Consider the following 22,330-nt stretch of genomic DNA (forward strand, 5'->3'; position numbering starts at 1 on the left):
ACCTTGTGGTCACGACAAAACTAAGTGAACCGACCATGTCACCCCATAGTTAGAAGAAAAATTACATTAATCTAAAGCAACAGACATAACTTTAATTTTATTATTATTGTTATTACAGAACTGAAATAGACTTATTTAGGACAAGCGGTTTGGAGAATTTTAATAATATTTAATAATAATAATAATAATAATAAAAATAATAATAACAATAATAATAATAATAACACTAACAATAATAATAATATAATAATAATAATAATAATAATAATAATAATAATAATAATAATAATAATAATAATAAATCAAATCCAAATCCTGAATGTCCTAAAAAATAGTTCAATAAATTTCTTATTCCATCTTTTGAATAACAGAGGGCAAATAATTTTTATTTTATTAATTCCTAAACACACATCTCCTTCCTGTCACCTAAATCGGAAAATCCGTGCTTTAAAAATCCATGCTACTTACTTCTTTTTCTCTGGGTTGAAGAAATCATTATCAGTTTCCTTTTTCCTCAATAATGTGCTTTGATATAATTTTCACATTAAAGTACACACTGAAACATTTATAGTATGACAGAGACGTACTAGCACCTGCAAAAAAAGTAATGATAATACCTAACAGAGGGTTTTGAAGAACGGATGAGAGAGGAATCGCTGGTTTAAAACGTCAAAATTGATTGAAATCCAATACAAGGGTATTTTAGCAGGAACTGAATTTGCATAGATGGAAGTGGGTGTTAAAAAAGCAGATGAGAATGTGGATTGAGTCCTGTGTCCCATTAAGAAAAGCTTTTAAATAATAAAAAAAGTATTTTCATTGTGGTTTTTAAAATGATTTTTAAACAGTCAAGCAAACAAAACCACTGCTGTATGCACATTTTGAGTAAACAAATGTTCAAAACTTTTTAAAACCATGAATAATTTAGAAGGTCTCCATTTCTTATCCATTAAAAACACACATTCCTGGACTCATCCAGATATGACAGGAAGTTCAAAATCATTGGAAAAAATGGAGCTGAGTTGGCTGTTTGCTCATTCCTATAGACTGAGAGACACATACGGAGTGGCAGCTCTTTCCTGAACACCAGTACTTAAGAACTCTTACATTACACATTAATCTAATCCTAGCAATTTCCCAGGGCTTTTAACAATAGTGAGGAGACAGGAGGCCAGAGAAAAAAAGTGAGAAGTTCAGTGGATCAGAACAAGACAAGAAGTTAAATCAAATTTAACATTGATCTCCAGCCTCAAAGACTGAAAGTCAAGTTCTGATAAATATTAGTATTTATATCATCTGATTTCATATTTTGTTCGCCTACAAAAGGACAGCAGGGGCGCTTAGCATTATTAATACAGGATTGAGATCTAAGTGTGTGTTGTGCAACCCTTTAAAAGGAATAATCCTACTAACACAGAATATTTCATCAGAATGGAATTGGTTTGTATGTTTGGAAGTATAGCTTACTTAGACAGTTGTTATTTTATTTTGCCAGTGATGAACCACTGAAATGTGGCTTTACTGTAGATTATAATCATAATAAGGGATTATCTTTAGCCCTTTATCTGGTGTTGAGAGGAACTGCCATGTGGTAAATACAGCGCTCCTGTGTAAATATTTCAGACTATGTTGATGGAAAGGTCCAGTGAGGATATAACCAACCCTCTGCTCATCTAGGAGAAGGTAAGTGCCGTAACTCTTGAACCATATTTGGAGAATGTCTTTTATGTGGCTTTTATTATTCATGACATATTTTGGGACTGAGTTGGCTAGGCCTTCTCTGTCAACAGCGGCCGTTGGTGCACAAACAATCACTGTGTATTTGGTTTATTGTTCACTGTTACCATTTCAGATGTTCCTCTGGTCATCAGTGTTCTCCGGGGAACCCCAGGTTCCTGGTCAGCGCTCGCCGGAGGAGCTGGTGATTAACATGCTGATGCTAGAGCTGGGCTCTTTGCTGAAGCGCACGGAGCGCCTCCGTCAGGAGAGGACGATGGAGAACCGCAGGCGCAGCTCCTCCGTGGATTACAGCTGGCTGGCTGCACCTCCACATAAATCCCCCTATGAGATTCCAGCTGGGGAGATCCTGGAGCTTCAGGACCTTTGTGCCAAGGTCTCTCCCTCCCAATGCGGCCCCCTCATCCTCAGGTAGGCCTACGTCGATAGTAGTAGAGTAGTCTGTTCATATAGTGCAACACACTGAACACAGTTTATCTTTTGCCGCCCCTAATAAAGATGTGTTATTTTTTAAATAGGCTATGATATGCAGGTACTGATTACAAGTAATCTGGATTACGTAATCAATTTCCAAAAATTAAGTAGGCATTTAAAAATATTCATAATAAAATATTGTAAATGTATTATTTATTTATTAATATTGTACATTGTATTGTAAATGTATTAATAATTGAAAGGAAATATAAGAACTAATATTTATTCTAAGTAGCCTATTAAATATTTAGCAAATTAAATATTTAATCTTTTTTGTAAGTGTTTATTTTGATTGTTACATTAGAATTATTTATTTTGATTTTACATTTTATGATTTAATTAATTATTAGCTTTTCATTAAACTCATCTACCCATGCTGTTTATTCATGAACCCCACTGTGGGAAACCCTTAAATAAATCTAATGTTTTACGTACTTCATGCAATTAAAAACAATGAATGTAATATCTTATAATTTATTTCTCTTTGTATTTTTATATCAATATGGTACAAGATTTTCCTATTTAAATCAGTGTAATAAATAAGTCCTAAAATGTGTAATTTCATGCATTACATTGCTGTCTGCCTTTTTGTTAATGTATTTCGGAATCAGTAATGGACCACAAATTGCTACTAATCTATCCAGCACTGGAAATGACTTGGAACAAAAGTTTTGTGGTTACTATTGAACTTTTATTTCAAAAGTGTTTAAGCAGCCTATAACCTCCCATCCTTAGTGTCACCATACCTAAAAACACAAAAAAATTAAATAAAATCACATTGGCATGCATCAAAACATTTCTGGTTACTGAAATGTTAAATTGAAAAAAGAAAAACAATTTTTTTTTAAATAATTTCTGTGGTAACCTCCCCTCTTGACATGGAAACACATAAAAAAAAATACTAAAACAAAATCAGATTGGCTTAGACGTTTAGACATTTTCCACCAAATTTTTGTAGCCACAATTTGTGCTAATCATAGACTGTATAAAAACAGGTCCTAATATACATATAAGATCTATAAAAGTATATTTAAAGACACTCAAATGCTTGCCAAGGTTAGCTAGTCAAGGCAAACTGTTGTGACGTTACTCCAAAACATTCAGAGTAACTGATATAGACAATGATGTTAGAAAAATGGATGTTTAAAAAACACTAGGGTCAAGAGGAACTGTATCTTTGAACAATAATCTTCTTCTATATTTGGTTTAGGCTGAGGAAAGTTGTGACAGAGGTAGAGCCAGAGGTGACTGAGGTGTCTCGTCTGTTTCGTTCCGTGCTGTGTAACTTCCTGGACGAGGTGGAGGAGGAGGAAGCCAGCGAGAGAGCACTGAAGACTCGGGCCAGCCGCAGTAAGAGCATGTCTGTCATCAACCCGCTGAGAAACAGAGTCACAGTCAGCCGTGAAGCTGAGGACCGAGCCGAGGACGACGAGGATGAAGACAATATCCACACAAACAGGAGGATCAGGAGCATGCCTGATATCAGTGTAGAGGAAGAAAGAGCACTGACCTGAACAAGCTATGTTTGGAGTACAAAACTCTTTATGATATGGTCTGCACACAGATTATTTTAAAGCATTGCTTGTTTCCCAGTTATAATGCAAAAAAGCTTAATCAGCATTACACTCTTAAAAAGGAAAGCTATTAATGGGGATTTTGCAGTGATGCCATAGAAGAACCATTTTGGATTCAACAAGGAACATTTTAATAATCTAAACTTGTTTCCATCTTATCTGCAATGCGGTCTCAGGTACAAAGCTGGTATCATAAGCTACATAAGCCAAAAGGTACATCTTTATACATTATTTACCCCTAAATGTTACATATTAGTACTTTTTGAAGTTTTGTACCTTTTTTTCTGAGAGAGTGGAAATGTTCTGTTGATGTTAAAGGTACTTCACCAGATGCTAATGAAGAACCTCAATTTTTAAGAGTGTATTGCTCTCAAGCAGCATGGTTTTGCTTTTTCAGCATCATGAACCTTTTGTACACATCCTTTCCATCAAATGTGGCATAGTTGTCAAATGCAAGATTTAAAGATTATGGTCTTAAAACATCACTTTTGTCCTATATTTAAAAGTAGCTTTGATTAACTTCATTAATAATTCAATTACTTTTAGGTAATCAATTACTACACATGCTACTGTAAAAAAAGACAAAAAGCAAGAGACATTGTGAAGAAAGCATACAATTCAAATGGTTCAGTTCTTCCATTTTACAGTATGCATTTCAAAAATGGTGGAGTGGGACGTTCCCCCAATCTCAATTCTCTAGAAAACACCATTTGAAGTATTCTCATGGACCCCCCGAGACCATATACTGACACATTTCAAACAAGCTTGTGGAGGATGGTTAAAACCCCCAGTGAAATCAAAAATAAATCCTGTTTGAGTTGTGTTAAGCTTTCATGATTCACAGCCAAAATGTGTAAATGTTAAACTAGCTCCAGATACTTAATTCTCACCTGCTGAACCTGCTGTCTACACAAGTGTTGTAAAAGTGGTAATCAATCCCAAAATTAAAAACCGAAAGAACACATATTAAAATATCTAGTCAGAGTCATCATAAAAGTGTAATGCATAATCTTCATACGAGATGATTTGGTGGTCTGCAGCAGGCAGAATATAAGATGAACCACTGCATAGTCTTCTCTAAAAGAAGATTTAGACAACAGAGAGAAAAACATGCAAAGGCATAATAAGGTCTATGAACACATGGATGTCTGAAGGTGTGTAACATGATTACGATCAATCAAAAGTGACACAGAATCTGTTAAAATTGTGGTTGTTTCTCCATGAGACGATTGCTGGCTTTACTCAAGGATATCTCTGTAATCTGCACGGTTTAGAAAACCAAAATAAAGGATATTATTTCAACAGTTGACTGTGCAGATACAGAAACATATCAGATTGAAATTTAAATGGACTAAAAGGTTCAGCGGCCGGTGAGGACAGAAAGAGCAGAGAGAAGAAAAAAAAGAGACCGAGAAAACGGCCCCTTTCATTCCTTAAATACTGAGAATCTCCCGATTCTTTGAATCTTAAGAGTGGACGTCAGGTCAGGAAAACCACAAAGACAATGAAAAAAAGGATGAGGATTAGGAACATCTTGATGAGCAGCCAGCGGTTGTTGGACACAGACTGGAAATATTTGAGTATCTCTGTGTGCGCGAGATCCACGTTCAGCTGAGTGTCCTCGACATTAGCATCAATTCTGTCAGGGAAGAGAGAAGGTCATGATTAATGTAATCTCTTTTGAATGGTAGTGTATGTCTCAAGATGTTAAAGTGGAGTCAAGATGCTGGCCTATTCAAAACAACCTTAATCATTATTCTGCCAAAACAATTTAGAAAACCATTTTTATGACACTGGTAGCACTTACTACTGAAGAAACTGCTGGCTAACTGTTATGCGGAAGTAAAATTGACGATTAGACTGGCAAAGAATGTTTCATTATGGTCCTAAACAGTGAAGACCAAACCACAAATGGAAACAAATGGGAGGAAACACACTTGTTTATTGATTAGAAACTGAAACTGAAATATAAAAAAATAAAGACTGGTGCTTGAATCGGACCTACATTTTAGGTATAAGTCATATTTATTTACTAGTGTTTATTATTTATTACGATTTTGAATTAGCTTTTATTCATATATTTTCAGATTTCATTTGAATTTTTTGAATTTCATTTTTATATACAGTACAGACCAAAAGTTTGGACACACCTTCTCATTCAAAGAGTTTTCTTTATTTTCATGACTATGTAAATTGTAGAGTCACACTGAAGGCATCAAGGGCTGTTTGAGCAAGAAGGAGAGTGATAGGGTGCTGCGCCAGATGACCTGACCTCCACAGTCACCGGACCTGAACCCAATCGAGATGGTTTAGGGGTGAGCTGGACCGCAGACAGAAGGCAAAAGGGCCAACACGGGTTAAGCATCTCTCGGGGAACTCCTTCAAGACTGTTGGAAGACCATTTCAGGTGACTACCTCTTGAAGCTCATCAAGAGAATGCCAAGAGTGTGCAAAGCAGTAATCAAAGCAAAAGGTGGCTACTTTGAAGAACCTAGAATATGACATATTTTCAGTTGTTTCACACTTTTTTGTTATGTATATAATTCCACATGTGTTAATTCATAGTTTTGATGCCTTCAGTGTGTCATGAAAATAAAGAAAACTCTTTGAATGAGAAGGTGTGTCCAAACTTTTGGTCTGTACTGTATTTCTATTCAGCTGAATTTCAGTTTTCTTTGCGTATAAAGTTTAATTTTGGGGTGAACTATCCCTTTAAGTTTAAGCTTTTTAAATGATAGTTTACTCATATTCTATTTAACTTATTTCAGTTATCTAAAATGACTTTTAATTCATTTTGATGAACAATAACAACAGAAATATAGTTGAAAATGTCAGGAAATCTATCAAAATGGACATAAGATACCACCTCGTGATCCTTCCTCACCTTTGTACAGTCTCTTCCTGTTCTTTCACCATATGAGCCAGCTGCTGAAATATGGATCCCAGCTCCACGATGGTGGACTCTATATTCTGCATCGTGTCAGCACGGCTCTGAATGTATGACTCCTAAAACAAACACAACAGCAGCCATTCAAACGTACTCAAATCAGTTGCTGTAGATTATAAAAGAACCGATGAACAAACAATACCCGTTCACTGATTAACTGCATCTGCTGACCGGAGCTGAGGTCCATATCGATAGATATATCCGTCTTCTTGGAGTCGTCCTGCATGAGCACCGAATTGTCTGTTGAAAGAGGACCGAAGGGGAAGAATAACTACATGAATGTGGACAACGTCTGCTTTTTTCACAAGCAGAGATGCTCTTACTGAAGCTGCTGGCGTGGAAAGAGGAGGATGAGGCAGGAGTCTGAGAAAACTGCTCTTGTCTGCTTCTCTGCTGCTTTAGGTTCTAAACAGAGAGAAAACATGATTCAAATGTAAAAAAAAAACTGATCATGGTGGATCTAACACTTAAAAAGTAAACCAATTACCTCTGTTCTGACTTCCAGGACTGACTTGAAGTCACTCGACATTGACGCCAATTTGGACTGCAAACAGAAAACAGGTTTTAATTTCAAGAAGAAGCCCACTATTAGACATCTTTGTGATTGAGCGGTAAGGCCAGAGGTTAATACCTGTAACGAGACGACGATGGTGTTGGAATGCGTCTGAAGATGTCTGCCATTCTGTCCACCCCGTGATCGAACGAGTTCCTGCAGGCCAGCGATCTGCTTATTTAGACTGTTAATGTCCTGAATGAACACAGATTACAGGATGAAATGGACCGACGGGATAATGTGTCCTCGGCGAAGGGGAAGGAACAATCACCCTAACCTGCTTCACAATGTAAGTGAGTTCATCAATTTCAGCCGCTTTGTCATCAAAAAGGGACTTTCTTTTGGCGACTGCAGGTGAAAACGGATCGAGTTAGACGTCGAAACAGTCCACAGTGGTACATGTGTGAGAAGGAATACTTACGGATTGTGAGCTTCTCCAACTTGGCAAAAGTGTTGCTGAGGTCTCTTCCAATTCGCCTGTTAATAAGACGCAGTCAATATCTGTCATAAGGCCAAGTCGATGAAATAACACAGACCATTAAAGCTTAAGTAGGTCTGAATAAATTATAGGTCAAATGCAGCGTCCCGGTGCCAAGACTAAACCCAGTTGCAGGAAAAAGTCTGTAAACCCTCTGGATTTTCCAGGAAATTGGTCATAAAATGTGATTTGATCTTCAACAATAAACAAACAATAGACTGAAGTATGTAAAGCTTCAGCAGTCAGGAGTCAGCTGACCTGGAGCGCAGCCAGACACTCTGCCCTTTAAAAATCATTCACAGATTTGGCGTTTGACATTTGGGTCAGTCACATGATGCTCATTAGTTCATTTTTATTCAGACCTATTAATGTACTGATAAAAAAATACAATAAAAATGTTAAGTCATACTTAGGAAACTTTTTAATAAAGTAAAAAATGTCCGTTTAATGCCACTGTTGTGAAAGCATAATGAAAATTAATTCTTGAAAAAGAAAAACCTGAAGCACCAACAATAAAACGTTTTTGGAAGATGTCTCTTATTCTCACCAAGCTGCATTTATCTGATTAAAATACAGTAAAACAGGAATGGTTTGAAATACTATTACAATTTCATACTTGTTATCTATTTTAATATATTTTAAAATGTATTTCTGTGATGGCAAAGCTGAAGTTTCAGCATCATTACTCCAGTCTTGAGCGTCACATGATCCATCAGAAATCATTCTAATATGCTGATTTAGTGCTCAAGAAATGTTCCTTAATATCATTAATGTTAAAACCTTGTTTTGCTTGTGTTGCTTAATATTTTTGCAGAAAATGTGATACTTTTATTTTAAGATTCATTACTCAAAACAACAGCATCTATCTAAAATATAAATCTGATGAAACATTTAAATGTCTTTACGGTCACTTCCCTTGCTATATTAATGATTCATTTCTTTAAAAAAATTATACTGACCCAAATATTGCCAGTGTAAAAATATAATGTTATTTAAGAATGAATAATTCATGATATTTGTAATTTATAATCATTATTTTAAAATGAAAAAATGCTTAAAATGGTTTAGACCTGTATTTAGAGTGTAAATAAAATTTTATTACTTGTTACTTAATCAATATGACATTTCTTGAATGCATAAACTTTCTCATTAATTCTTGCTTTGCAAATATACGCATTCATTATTATTGTTATTATGCATTTTCCTCATCATTTGTTTACTTTTCTTTTTTATTTTATTGCGAGCATACATAATTGTATTTTGTAACACACTCTGAGTGCTATGAATTTAATCAGAATATGCATGGGTATTTCTGTTAAATATTTGAAGATCAGATCAAATCAAAATGTTCAGAAATACAGAATCCAGGTAAACCACATTATTTCCCTGTTTAACTTTATATGAGCGACTGAGAGATTAACTTACTTCGCCAAGAGTGTGAATTCACTCCGCTGTCTGACTGCACTGTTGACAGCTCTGACAGGTTGTGCTCCATTCTGGAAAAGAGCAAGAGAAAAACTTCAACACAAACTCTACTACAAGACTATATTATTAAACATATTAGCCATTCGCAGGTTACTGGACAACAGTTGTGGCACCTGTCTCCCCTGCAGGGACTTGCACGCCGACTGAAACTCGCTGGTACGGTCTCGGCAGGACATGCTGAAGTTGTCTATGACAGGGGTGATGGGTGCTGGGACAGCCAGGGGGGTTTCCAGCTGGGACTGGGTCTGAGACAGTCCAGTGTACACCCCATCCTGACTGCTTCTAGGACCGTGACGCCGTCGTGTGTTCATGGATGCATCAACTCATCACCTTACAAAGAGGAAAGAGAAATCACAGTGAAAGTGTGTTAACAGTAAAACTGCCTTACAATTTTACTTTAATACTTCAGCATTAAGTGAAAACAGGACTCGGATGAAGATGCATGTAGTGGTGTCTCACAACTTGAATAGTGTCTAGGCCGGGAATGTACCTATGATATTCAAAATAAGCTGGTCTTCATATTTATATATTGCATTATTATTATTAGGGGCCAAGCACCGAAGGTGCGAGGCACCTATTGTTTTTGTTGGCGTTCTTATTATTAGGGGCCAAGCACCGAAGGTGCGTAGGCACCTATTGTTTTCGTTGGCGTTATTATTATTATTCTTCTTCTTCTTCCGCCGCAAGTCTATGGCAGCCCATAGAACCGTTTGCGGGAAAGTTGTATAATTTGGCACACTGATAGAGGACAGTCCCAACATTAACTATAGCAAATTTGAAGCCTCTAACTCCTACTCTCTAGCGCCACCACTTGTCCAAACTTTCAATGTTTGTATGCTAATAACTGTTGAACCGTAAGCCAGAAAATGGAAATTCTTTTTTCCTCTGAATCCTTGGCTCAGGCCAAGTCGAATGAACCCTAAAATTCAAAAATCGCAAGGTTTAGTTTTTTCGCTATTTTCAATTATTCGAAAAACCTACTTTTTCGAACTCGTCCTAGACGGTTAGTCCGATTGCCACGAAAATTGGCTCAGATCATCTTCAGACCATGCTGGCAAAAAGTTATGGAATTCAAGTTGATTCGTCCAACTGTTGTCGAATGACACGTAAACAAATTTGACGAAAAGCACGCAAGCATGCACGTGAGGCTATATCCCGGCAACGGTTTGTCATATTGAGACCAAACTTGGCGTGTGTTATAACAAGCATGAACTGAGACTACCTGCTGTGTTTCGACACAGCGCCACCTAGTGGTCAGGAGATATGAAAAATGCATATTTTGGCTTATAACTACTGAATGGTTTGGCCAAAAATCACACAACTGGTCTCTTTAGATTCAGTGAGTCATGTCGAGTCGAATGATATCCAATTTTCCTGTGTCGGCCATTTTAGGCGTCGGCCATTTTGAATTATGATTTAAAATGCTGTATTTTTTGAACGCAGCATCGTATCGTTTCGCAAATAATTACAAAAATATTCGGCTCCATGCCCTGAAGGTACTCAAAAAGTTTGGTGGCAGCGCCACCTTGTGGCCAATAGTTATAATGAAATATCACATAAACGCTAATAACTTTTGAATAAATTAGTCTATTAAAATTAAAATGGTCTCGCTATATTCTGTGGGTCATGCCGAGAGTATTGATACCAATAATGTGAAAATTGGCCTTACTTCCTGTCCGCCATTTTGCTTAATGTTGAAAACCTACTTTTTCGAACTCCTCCTAGACCGTTAGCCCAATTTTCACCAAATTTGACGTGAATCATCTTCAGACCATGCTGGCAAAAAGTTATGGAATTTGTGTCGATATACGTAACGGTTCTCATTTAGCGCATCAACGAATTTGCTGGAAGGGTGCCAAAATGCATTTGAGGCTGTATCTCTGCAACACTTTGACATATTTGCACCAAACTTTGTATGTGTCATCGCCACCTCACACTGACCATGCCACATAAATTTGGTAACAGCGCCACCTATTGGTCAAGAGTAATAAACCATTCATTAACCATGAGTAATTACACTTTTTAAAATGCTAATAACTTTTTAGTCCATTAGCCTATTGCAACGAAACTGGGCTCAAAATATTCCCTGGCTTATGCCGATAACATAGATACCAAATATGCCAGTGTTTACTGAAGTTCCGGTCCACCATTTTGATTTATGTGGAAAACCTACTTTTTCGAACTCCTCATGAACCGTATGTCCAATTTTCACCAAATTCGAATCAGATGATCTTCAGACTATGTTGACACAAAGTTATGGATTTTGTGTCGATAGACAAAACCGTTTTCGCATACCAAAGCGACGAATTTGAAACACAATGACAAAATGACACTTGAGGCTGCATCTCTGGAATGCTGTGGCATATTAACACCAAACTTTGTGTGTGTCATTGAAAAGTCAAACAGAGTACACCAAATTGATTTCATAACAGTGCCACCTATTGGTCAAACTTTATAAGCCAAGTAATCATGCTACTAGAGGTGGTATTATGATTTTTTTTTTGCCATTTCAATTACAATAATTCCAAAATTACTGTTATTGCTCATTAATGTATTTGGTGTGATGCTTCATGCCATGCTTAGCTCCTACATTTGCCGTTGGAGTGCTTGGCCCCGTAATTGCTGCTTGCAGCTATATTTATTATTATTATTCTTCCGACTGGGAGTCTATGGCAGCCCATAGAACCGAATGCGGGAAAGTTGTTTTGGTTTGACATTCTGATAGAGGACAGTGCCAACATTAAATACACCAATTTTGGTGTGTCTAAGACATTCCCTCTAGCGCCACCAACTGTCCAAAATTTCACTTTAATTTTGTTAATAACTTTTTAACCGTAAGGCCAATCAACAAAATTCTTTTTTCCTCTGATTTCTGAGCTCATGCCAATTCGATTGCACCCTATGATGTCATTTTCCATCATATAAATATGGCCGCCAATTAGAATTTTTTGAAAAACCTACTTTTTCGAACTCGTCCTAGACGGTTTGTCCGATTCACACGAAAATTGAACCAGATCATCTTCAGGCAGTGCTGACCAAAAGTTATGCAAATCAAATTGATTTGTCAAACCGTTTTCGATAAACGCTCAAACAAATTTTACGAAACGCTTACAAAAACAGTCGTTAGGCTGTATCTCTGCAACAATTTATCGTATTCAGACCAAACCTGGTACATGTCATAACAAGTATGACCTGAGGCTACTTGCTGCGTTTCGGCGCAGCGCCACCTACTGGTCCAGAGATATGGAAAATTGCTATTTTTGCTTATAACTTCTAAACAGTTTGTCCAAAAATCATAACATTGGTCTTGTTAGATTCAGGGCAACATGCCGAGTCGACTGATATCCAATTTTACCATCTCGGCCATTTTGACTGTCGGCCATTTTGAATTTTGTGCTAAAATGCTGTATTTTCAGAACGCATCAACGGATTGTTACGAAACATGGTATGGGTCATCAGCACAATGTCCTGAAGGAGCGTGAGAAGTTTCGAAACAGCGCCACCTAGTGGTGATCATTATTTTTAAAATGCTTATAACCTTGGGTGTGGTCGACTTATTTTCTCAAAACTCACCAAATTAGACTCCTGAAACCTTACCGAGTCCTACGATACCAAACATGCTAGGTTTCGCCTTACGGTTTGTGTAGCGTTGTGATTTAGCGCTTAAAAAACATCTGGCTATATCTTTGAAACCGCTTGTCTGATCAAGACGAAACCACCGTCAGAAGTTCGGAAACATAGGTCGATAGCTATACGCCAATGCCCAAATGCCAAAATATTCATAGTAAGGGGTAGTAATATTCAATCAAAGTCAAGAGTCAGTCAATTTTTACATGCTTTTTCATATAAATGTCCATAACTCTGAAGTGAATTGAGATATTTTCACCAAAATTGACACACATATGTATGGGCTCACTCTGAGCAAACATAAAAAAAATGGTGGGACTGAGCCTCTTGGTGGCGCTATAATAGAACAAAACATGAAATTCTCATTGACTTCAATACAGTTTTGTGAAATAAAATGCTATACTAAACAAATGCATTGGTGTAATGTTACGAAACTCAGAATGTGCCAACAACACCATCCCCTGTAGGTACTCAAAATATTTTGAAACAGCCGCACCTAGTGGTCAAAAGTTATAACTCAATTTACATAAAGGCTAATAACTTTTGAATAAATCTGGCTATTGACATCATGCTGGTCTTCATAGATTCCTTGGGTCACGCCGAGAACATAGATATAAAGTTTTTCTTATTTGGCTGAACTTCCTGTCCGCCATTTTGATTAATGTTGAAAACCTACTTTTTCGAACTCCTCCTAGACCGTTTGTCAGATTTTCACCGAATTTGACGTGGATCATCTTCAGACCATCCTGGCAAAATGTTATGGTTTTCTTGCCGATATACGAAACGGTTCTCATTTAGCGCATCAATGAAGCTGCTGAAAGGGTGCCAAAATGCATTTAAGGCTGTATCTCTGCAAAGCTTTGACATATTTGCACCAAACTTTGTATGTATCATCGTCACCTCACTCTGATCATTCCAAATTAATTTGGTAACAGCGCCACCTATTGGTTACATGTGATGAGCCAATAAATCCTATTAATAGTTGTGGTGTTTATTGTTTTCAAGCCATTTTGCCTAAAATAATCTTAAAACGGTTTTAATTTCTCATTCCTGCCGTTCGTCTGAAGCTTGCTTCTGTAGTGCTTGGCCCCGTTATTGCTGCTTGCAGCTATATTTATTATTATTATTATTAATGTTTCAATTTTGAAAACAGTTGTGCTGCAGCTAATATTTGTTTAGGAATTGTATAATTTGTTTTAGGATTCTTGATGAATAGGTTCAACATAACAGCTTTCACTTGAAATGCTCATCTTTTGTGAGATTATAAATGTCTTTCCTGTTACTTCTGATCAATTTAGTTTATAGACAACAACTGCTGTCATCTGCGCAATGTCATTTTAAAAAAACAGAAAATGCAGTAGTGTGGTAGTATGTGTTCTGCTTATCTTAATTTTTTTTTTTTGCAAAGATTGTTATACTCTTTTTGTGAAATCCAGATCTTTTTAGCTGCTAAGCTAAGTGTGTAGTTGAATATATGGGCCTTATGTTTCATCGGTCAATCAATGAGAAGCGCCACACACGTCTGCATAAACGAGCTCCGTGGATTTGTGAAGTGAAGGGGAGACGGCAACATGTGATCTGAAAGATACAAAGATTCATTTCTCACCACTCTGCCTCTCTGATGGTTGAACTGTGTGCAGGTTGTGACTAATATCCGGGTCTCTAAACACAAACATTGACGTCACTGCCACGTATTTCTAAAGGAGATTCGCTAATCATCTTCAACACAAGGTGGCGCTGTGAAACTACTGTATGTGATGTGGTGAGTTGAAGACAACGAAGATATGAAAATGACTGAAAAATGATACTGATATCATCTGATATTTCCATTAAACTTTTATTATGTTAAATTAGTAAAACACATGACTGAATTAAAATCATTTATTAACAAAAAAACAATCATTTGTCAAACATATGACTGAATTAAAATCGTTTATTAACAAAAAGGCAATCAAAACAGGCAGCAGAAAATGTTTGACATTCTTTCTGAACATGTTTTCACCTGTAGCATTTCCTTCTTTTCTTCTCGGTTAGCGTTATTTTTGTTTCATTTTATAATCTCTTCATAAATAATGATGTAATTGCTTACTTTGACTTTAAACAATGTAGGGATGCTTGTTTATTCCTACTTCGTCTTGTATGTATAATGTGCATAAGAACAGAATGAAATCAGTTTTTAAAAGTAACTAAAAGAGAAAAAAGTTATTGTACTTAAGTAAACAGCAAAAATATATTTTTTAGATAAAAACAATGTTTTACACAATCTTAAATATAAAAGTAACGTTATTATTATATTAAATATATTAATAATAGGAAATAATTGAAATAACTTTTAAATAAGCAGATAGCAATTTCTGCGGCATGGATGAGCGGTTTCAAAAAGCTTCACAGTTCGCTTCTGAGCCTGTTAAGAAGACAAAAGAAATATTATTAATAATAATAAATATTATTATATTACAACACAAGAAGTTAACTCGGCCACATCTAAATGTAAATAATACAAATCATAGGATACAAAATACATGGTTTACAGAATATCTTTCATTGCTTTTAATGTGAAGCCATAAACCTGTAACATTACCTGCACTCACACTGGCTGTGTTCAACAAACGGCAGCTCGATCATCTCTGCACTAACTTCACGCACATTCCTGGTAACCTGTTTCAACTGTAATAAAATAACTCACAAATAAGAGCAGGAACAACACATGTTATGATGAACTGTCTGAATCCATTGCATCGCCATACCTGCAATACTTTGATGTGTGTGCTGACACTGACACACGTCATCGCCTCATCAGAGCAGCAGCCTCCACAGCGCTGAAGGACCACACACGAGGGGATAACACGTCTGACCGCCGCCTCGGGGAACTCGTGCTCAACCTCAACTAAAGTTTTACGGGGCTGGCAAAGGGACTCGTCATAGATATTCCTTGCTAAAAAAAAATAAAAATAAAGTTAAAATAATAATACGAATGAGAACACACTATGACAAAGACACGTTATATCTGAGTTGAGTTCTCTAAGAAAAATAGTTGAAAACAATATAATGATATGGTCAATTCAATTTGATTCCTATTAATAGTTATAAACAGACCAATGATAGAGCGAGAGAGAAGTATACCTGTAACAGATTCATTACCGATATTTCGAGGATGCTGTGGGTTTAAAAATACAACAGTTTGGTTAATTTCGAGGGTTTATTTATTAGGTTTTCTAGCGTTAGAGCATTCAGGTTCAGAATTGCTGACAGCTGTCACAATGTTTGGCATATTTGGAACAGAGAAACAGACCTAAAACTTGTGCTACAAATTAAATAAGGCGTGTCTACATCTCTCCTGCCTCCAGTTATAATTACACTTACAGATATTATGAGCCTACACATACTCTTATCATCCTAGGTCATTCATCAAAACACGCACGCTGTGTTTACAACGCCTACATGCAACTGCAGGAAAGAGTTAGACACGCAGACTATAAATAGCCTAACTGAAACATTATTTCAAGCATTTTTTAAATCAAGATATTAATTGATACCGATTTACTACCACTAAATTAGTATACTAGAGAGAGAGAAAAAAAACTAGGCTATCTGAGAAAACAATTAGTAGGCTAAATTATAATGTTTCAGGCAATGCAACAGCACAAATGTACACGAATACATAAATTAGGTTCCTATAATAAATGTTTGATTTTCGGCAAAAAAAATAAATAAAAAGGTTCAATTATACCTGAACGTTCATCCCAAATGTCTTGTGGCACAGGACGAGACCCAGCAGACAGAGAAAAACTCGCATTATACTAGAATAACTTCTACCTCACGAGACAAACGTTAGACTGATGATAATTCAGATTACCGTCTTTATTTGAATCCGTTTTTTTTTCCGATGAAACGGTTACGCAGCATATCCTCACGAGATTGCAACATTTAGTGAAATTAAGAAACAGTTTTACCTAAGAACTTGTGACAACACACCTAAATTAATAATTGTTTCCCATAACTCATAATATCAGCAGGATGTGCGGGTTTAAAGTGACATGCAACATTACACTTTATTCATAAGAATTTATTCACACAAACATTCACTTAAAACGAGTTTTGCACTTTATTCTTTAAAAAAAAAAACAGCAGCAAATGAGTCTGTGCATGTATAATTTTCATTCATAGACTCAAGATCTGTGTCTTGAGTGCACTAATCGCTGAATTTTAACAATGCCTCATATATATATATATATATAACTGCTGCCTTAGGAGACAAACGTGAGATTGATGATAATTCAGATTACAGCCTTCATTTGAATCCATTATATATATATATATATATATATAAATATATATATATATATATATAAAACAAAGACTGGAGGTCCCTTTTGGTATTTTGAATCATGTCAAACCGCTTTTAAGAGTGTAAACAAACACTGAATTAAAAAAGACCAGATTTAGTGCTCGCCCCTTCACACTGGATTACATAATAAAAATAAAATAAACAGCACATGAAAATCGTAAAAATCAGTTTGTTTTATCCACCTATTCGTAATGAAAATTTAAATTTGAGTGCAAAGTTTGATCTAAAGAAAATTTAAGATGACACCCCCTCAAACTGAAAGTCTAATTACTCAGACATCAGACGAGTAGTAACTGACAGAGGTATGTTTCTGAGGAGTTCTGGGATGTGCTTTGGAAGAAATGGGTATGAGTCAAGATTAACAAATGCAGGAAGCGAGCTCAAATCAGACATGTATACACAATGCTGGTGTTCACTTTGAGTGGGACATTCAGTGGATTCTAAACCCAAAGTTAGTCTTAATCTCAGCGCTGATGCATAAATGAAAGTTCTGGTTCTCTGGCGGTCGTGATGATGGATGTCCTGGAGACCATCAAATGAGGTTCAGCAGTACCCGTTGCCCTCGTCAGAACAGCTTTATCATGCTTTCTCTTGACTTGCCAACTCCGACCCACTTCACTGAAAAGAGAATATTTTTCTTATGTCCATTTTGACATTTAGAAGCACATCAGTAAGTTGTTATTGCATATGAAAATGATTTACACAGTATGTGTATTTTTACCTGGCACCTGCAGGAAATTCTCGATAAAGCGAATGTAAGCTTGTGCCTGTGAAGGCAGCTCATCAAAACTGCGGACTCCCTCAGTGCTACAACACCAGCCAGGGAACGTCTCATAAGTCACTTGAACCTTTGTGAGGACGTCCATGTTTGCTGTAAAAAAAATAAAAAAATTTCTTCATCAGAAAAGGTCTAAAATACCCATCTTAGCAAGCATCCTCATAAAAACAAAACAGAAAATGGTCTTACAAAGTGAAAACTATGCAGTGTTTTTGAATAAGTTACACAATGAAGGTAGCATTCATGTTTTACTTATTGTAGTTTTTTTGTCCTGTTGCTTATAATTTGTTGGGTTTTTTTGTAGGCTTGTAACAGTTCTTCTGTGATACTCATATTGGTAGTCAAGAATTAAGAAAATTCTACAGAATCAAAAACTTTGATATGACGTATTAAAAGCGAAACTAAATTATATTGCGATACATATCTTGATAAGATTTTGGTCACATCGCCCACCCCTAATGTTTACTGTCAACTTACCAGGAAAACTGGGAAGAGGCTTTCCGTCAACTGTGTAGGCTATGCCAATCTTTATTTCTGGCAATGTGTCAAGAATGTCCAACTTGGTCAGAGCAATGCTGAGAGAAACAGAAGGAAAAGTAGTGTTACATTAACTAAACAAAGCTTACTAAACTGTTTAACCTGTGCCAAAGCTACAAAAACCCAATCAACAACTGTTTTCAGCACTGATATTAAGAAGTGTTGGCATATTTTTGAGTGGTAGTGTAGGTAAAACATGACTCACGCTGAAAAACCATTAACCATGTGGGCATAACGAACCAAAACCAGGTCCAGCCATCCACAGCGACGGCGTCTGCCTGTTGTGACGCCAAATTCCCTCCCTCTGCTCTGAAGCAGATCACCATTTTCCTAGAACACATCAAGAAATACATGAAAAATGTTCTAATATAATACACTGAGGGGGAGTTGTGAGTATTTCCTTCCACACTGACAACCACTCACATTATCTTGCTCAGTAGGGAATGCCCCCACTCCCACCCTGGTGGTGTAGGCCTTCACCACTCCATACACACGGCCAACATGAGACGGCGGGACTCCAAGTCCCGTGCAAACTCCTCCGACAGTACAGTTCGATGAGGTCACAAAGGGGTAGGTCCCTGAAGGAGATGGAAACATTAGACACCTGTATCATTCACACTGACTACGTTTACATGCAGCCAATAACCCGTTCAAAACCGGGATATTAGCAATAACCCGGTCGCGCACGGCCATGTAAACATCGACAAAAACCCGGATATGCTCATATCCGTCTTGTAAACGCGTTTCGGCATATCCCCATCAAAATGTGTGTTCTGCGCATGTTCTATTCGCAAGGAATCTTGGTCTTTTGAGTCTTTGGATACAGGAAGAACAATCGGAAATGACGCATATTGCGTCTTACGTCCAGACGCTAACCGTGCGTCGCTGTTTACATCGGGATATTGGCGACGGATTACACATTCCATGTATACAGGAGTAACTCTCTCTGCTCACGCATATAAACGGGTTATCCCGAATGTTTCAGAAACCCGAATAGTGACCTTAACCCGACCATAACCCGAATTTTAACAGCTTGTAAACGTAGTCACTGTTAAACAACATTTCTCAAAGCACTCTAGTGGAACTCCAATTTTATGCAGGATTGCTATTCATACCGAAATCGATATCCAGTAAGGCAGCGTTGGCTCCTTCCACCAGAATCTTCTTGCTTGGTCCATTGAGGGCTTGGTGCATGAAATAAACCCCATCAGTTACTAGAGGCCGCAGCCTCTCAGCAAAACTCTGTGGGAGAAATGGAGAAAATATTACCTGGCAGGTTCATGAATGAGAAGCTTCACTATTAATCCTAACTGATACTATTGACTATTTCAATCATACTGAAAGATGTCAAGATGCTATTCACCTTCAGTTGCTCAAGCTCAGCATCGATATCAATATTAAGGTTAGGATATGTGGTCTGAAAGTGACCAGCCAGCACCCGAAACCTGCGGAGAGATAACATCATGCATTTCTTTTTCTGCCATGAGGGTCAATCTGATCATTTAGGCACTGATTTGTAGCCTACACTAATAATGATATGTAATTTAAATTAAATGTTACAATATCAAGACAATCAATTGTATGAATGGGCCTTTCTAAGACAAAGTTAGTCTAAAAGAAGCTAAAAGAATCTGCTCATTTTTATGTACAGTTTTCATAAAAAAAATTAAAGAAATATTATCATACTCACTTTTCCTCAAAGACTGAAAAGTCTGAGACCAGATCACACACTCTCAGTCCATTACGTGCTGCTTTGGAAGAATAGGCAGGTCCAATGCCCTTCTTAGTGGTGCCCAAACTGTAAAGCAAAGGAGTGTGAACTCAATATTAACCTTGCAGTAATTATCTACAAATTAAGCTTTTAAAAATTAGTTTTTATAAGTGCAAAGAATGAAAACTCACTTCTTCCCTGCCTGCTGTTGTCTCAGCTGCTCCTGTATCCCATCAACGGCCTGATGGAAATTGAACACTACACAGAAAAAGAGAAAAACTTTAATTCCAATGGTATAGAAATGGAGTTTCTTGGTGTTGTCAGAGACAAAGCCGCATAAAGTCAATGTCATCAGGAGTAAACTCAAATTATTCAAGGCCTGACGAAGACAAAACAGAACCGTACCAATATGTGCCCGGTCAGATATCTTCAGCCGTTCCTCCCAACCTTGAAGTCCTAGATTAAACAAAGCAAACAAAAAAAAACTACTTAAAAGAAAATAAAACCCCCAAATACCTAAACTAACAGATATGGAGGATAAAAAAAAGAAAATGACTTCTTACATGTTCATTTACTAAAAAAAGAAAAGAAAAGCAGCGAGGGATAATGAAGTCTATATAACTTTTTTTTTAACTGTGTTGTTAATAAAATAATTTGCATATACTTTATAACAATAGCTGTTCTAACCAGATCTTATCTTTTTTATGTAGAGGCAAAAAATAAAATCCATTGTTATATGCATGGTCAACATTTTTGAATTTTAAACTACAGCCTATAATCACAGACCTAATAGATAGGTAAAAAAGAGAGAGAGTGAGAGAGAATATAGAGCAAATGATAATACATAGATAATATCACAGTGACATCAACATGATGTATTTTACTCCGTGAACAGATAACTTACCATTGCCTTTCTGCGAGTTCTTCTCAGCCTCCTCAAAAAGTCCTGGCAGGTGTATCACAACTCCATTTCCTGTGGGACAGAACAAAAGATCTCAGCAAACACAACACAACAGCAAGTCATCTGATCAAAAACAACAAAGACCAATAAGATGAGAAGACTGCCAGTTTGAATTGAAAGTGATAAATACATACTATGAAATAATAACTAGGAGAAAGGTCAAACAATACCATACCGATAAATGAGGTGGCCTTCTTGTTGAGAACACCGCTAGGCAGCAGGTGAAAGTCATACTCCACACTGTCCACCACCACTGTGTGTCCTGCGTTATTTCCTCCCTGATAACACAGTTGTTATGAACATGAGGCAAGTATCGCGATAAGATAAAAATTGCAGACGCAGGAAATGTTACATCACTTCCAAAAAGTGGCGATGGAAAAAAAAAAACATAAAGGAAACTTTTTTGCGTCATTGTGGGGTTATTGTTGCGACCTTTGCAAATGATTTCTTTCCGCTTTAACCTCATTAAAAAAAGTATATTAACTGCAAATCTCACACAGTACAGACATAACGCTTGCGCAAACTCTTATAAACACAAAATGATGCGCGAGATGAGCTCTTGGACCCACCTGGCATCTGCACACAATGTCGGCGTCCATCGCCAAGAGGTCGACCACTTTCCCCTTCCCCTCATCGCCCCACTGGGCTCCCAAGACGACGGTCACTTTATTCTGGGGTTCCCGCGGGATCCGCAGTGAGTCCACGCTGTCTCTGGAGCGCTTGAGCGCGGGTTCACCGTTCAGAGAGGCCGCTTCCCGACCATTTGACATCGTGCTATCCGCAGCCATGCCGCAAGTGTGAGAGGAACAGCGTAAACGCGGATACACTGCTCAAACATGGTTGCGCGCGAAAATGGCAATCAAAATAAAAGTCCACTGGCCAAAAAGAAACAAAAGAGGTGATGGAGTTGCCAAACATATGGCTGTCAAAACTACACAAGGAGCATGCATGCTTGTAAAAATATTAAATCGGAGTAAGTGAGCATTACTATTGAAGTAATTAAATGACTGAACTAATTAAGTTTATTTTCCACAGGTTGGTGATATTAAATTTTTTTGACGCTCATCATATCTCACTTCACAGGCGTATTTTGGCGGGTAGATGGTGTGGGAAACGGTTT

The 22,330-nt window shown here is 37.1% G+C and overlaps 4 protein-coding genes across 4 annotated transcripts; 1 reads left to right on the forward strand and 3 right to left on the reverse strand.

The window, feature by feature from the left end:
- Positions 1–1,565: 1,565 nt before the first annotated feature.
- Positions 1,566–4,607, forward strand: LOC127986473 (protein RD3-like). Its single transcript, XM_052588739.1, has 3 exons — positions 1,566–1,683; positions 1,853–2,148; positions 3,422–4,607. The coding sequence occupies exons 2-3, from the start codon at positions 1,853–1,855 to the stop codon at positions 3,723–3,725; spliced, it is 600 nt and encodes a 199-aa protein (XP_052444699.1). The 5' UTR covers positions 1,566–1,683; the 3' UTR covers positions 3,726–4,607.
- Positions 4,382–14,545, reverse strand: LOC127986471 (syntaxin-5). The gene is made up of 11 exons (XM_052588738.1): positions 14,482–14,545; positions 9,362–9,578; positions 9,189–9,259; positions 7,707–7,762; positions 7,563–7,633; positions 7,364–7,480; positions 7,220–7,276; positions 7,056–7,137; positions 6,875–6,972; positions 6,670–6,791; positions 4,382–5,424 (listed from the first exon to the last, which is right to left on the reverse strand). The coding sequence occupies exons 2-11, from the start codon at positions 9,557–9,559 to the stop codon at positions 5,265–5,267; spliced, it is 1,032 nt and encodes a 343-aa protein (XP_052444698.1). The 5' UTR covers positions 9,560–9,578; positions 14,482–14,545; the 3' UTR covers positions 4,382–5,264.
- A 245-nt stretch (positions 14,546–14,790) lies between these two features.
- LOC127986235 (snake venom vascular endothelial growth factor toxin barietin) lies at positions 14,791–16,802 on the reverse strand. The gene is made up of 5 exons (XM_052588501.1): positions 16,606–16,802; positions 15,999–16,032; positions 15,623–15,810; positions 15,457–15,542; positions 14,791–15,279 (listed from the first exon to the last, which is right to left on the reverse strand). Exons 1-5 carry the CDS (start codon positions 16,669–16,671, stop codon positions 15,261–15,263), a joined length of 393 nt encoding a protein of 130 aa, XP_052444461.1. The 5' UTR covers positions 16,672–16,802; the 3' UTR covers positions 14,791–15,260.
- Positions 16,803–16,956: 154 nt separating this feature from the next.
- On the reverse strand, positions 16,957–22,041 carry LOC127986234 (adenylosuccinate synthetase isozyme 2-like). The gene is made up of 13 exons (XM_052588500.1): positions 21,780–22,041; positions 21,386–21,488; positions 21,154–21,222; positions 20,655–20,705; positions 20,441–20,507; positions 20,229–20,336; positions 19,902–19,983; positions 19,654–19,780; positions 18,962–19,116; positions 18,744–18,868; positions 18,479–18,576; positions 17,945–18,094; positions 16,957–17,841 (listed from the first exon to the last, which is right to left on the reverse strand). Exons 1-13 carry the CDS (start codon positions 21,996–21,998, stop codon positions 17,789–17,791), a joined length of 1,407 nt encoding a protein of 468 aa, XP_052444460.1. The 5' UTR covers positions 21,999–22,041; the 3' UTR covers positions 16,957–17,788.
- Positions 22,042–22,330: the final 289 nt, after the last annotated feature.

Source organism: Carassius gibelio, chromosome B21 (assembly GCF_023724105.1).
Source record: "Carassius gibelio isolate Cgi1373 ecotype wild population from Czech Republic chromosome B21, carGib1.2-hapl.c, whole genome shotgun sequence".
NCBI classification, from domain to species: domain Eukaryota; kingdom Metazoa; phylum Chordata; class Actinopteri; order Cypriniformes; family Cyprinidae; genus Carassius; species Carassius gibelio.

Bases quoted from the DNA above. Each gene is read 5' to 3' on its own strand.
- LOC127986471 (XM_052588738.1), bottom strand. From the start codon at position 9,559: ATGAACACACGACGGCGTCACGGTCCTAGAAGCAGTCAGGATGGGGTG. The intron at 9,260-9,361 runs GTGCCACAACTG...GCTCTTTTCCAG, and splicing joins AGTCCCTGCAGGGGAGACAG to AATGGAGCACAACCTGTCAG. The intron at 5,425-6,669 runs GTGAGGAAGGAT...CTTCCCTGACAG, and splicing joins CAGGAAGAGACTGTACAAAG to AATTGATGCTAATGTCGAGG.
- LOC127986234 (XM_052588500.1), bottom strand. From the start codon at position 21,998: ATGGCTGCGGATAGCACGATGTCAAATGGTCGGGAAGCGGCCTCTCTG. The intron at 20,508-20,654 runs GTACGGTTCTGT...TTTTCTGTGTAG, and splicing joins ATCTGACCGGGCACATATTG to TGTTCAATTTCCATCAGGCC. The intron at 18,577-18,743 runs GTGAGTCATGTT...TGTTTCTCTCAG, and splicing joins ATGGTTAATGGTTTTTCAGC to CATTGCTCTGACCAAGTTGG.
- LOC127986235 (XM_052588501.1), bottom strand. From the start codon at position 16,671: ATGCGAGTTTTTCTCTGTCTGCTGGGTCTCGTCCTGTGCCACAAGACA. The intron at 16,033-16,605 runs GTATAATTGAAC...TTAAACCCACAG, and splicing joins CATTTGGGATGAACGTTCAG to CATCCTCGAAATATCGGTAA. The intron at 15,543-15,622 runs GTATGGCGATGC...ATTTTATTACAG, and splicing joins CACACATCAAAGTATTGCAG to TTGAAACAGGTTACCAGGAA.
- LOC127986473 (XM_052588739.1), top strand. From the start codon at position 1,853: ATGTTCCTCTGGTCATCAGTGTTCTCCGGGGAACCCCAGGTTCCTGGT. The intron at 2,149-3,421 runs GTAGGCCTACGT...TATTTGGTTTAG, and splicing joins TGCGGCCCCCTCATCCTCAG to GCTGAGGAAAGTTGTGACAG.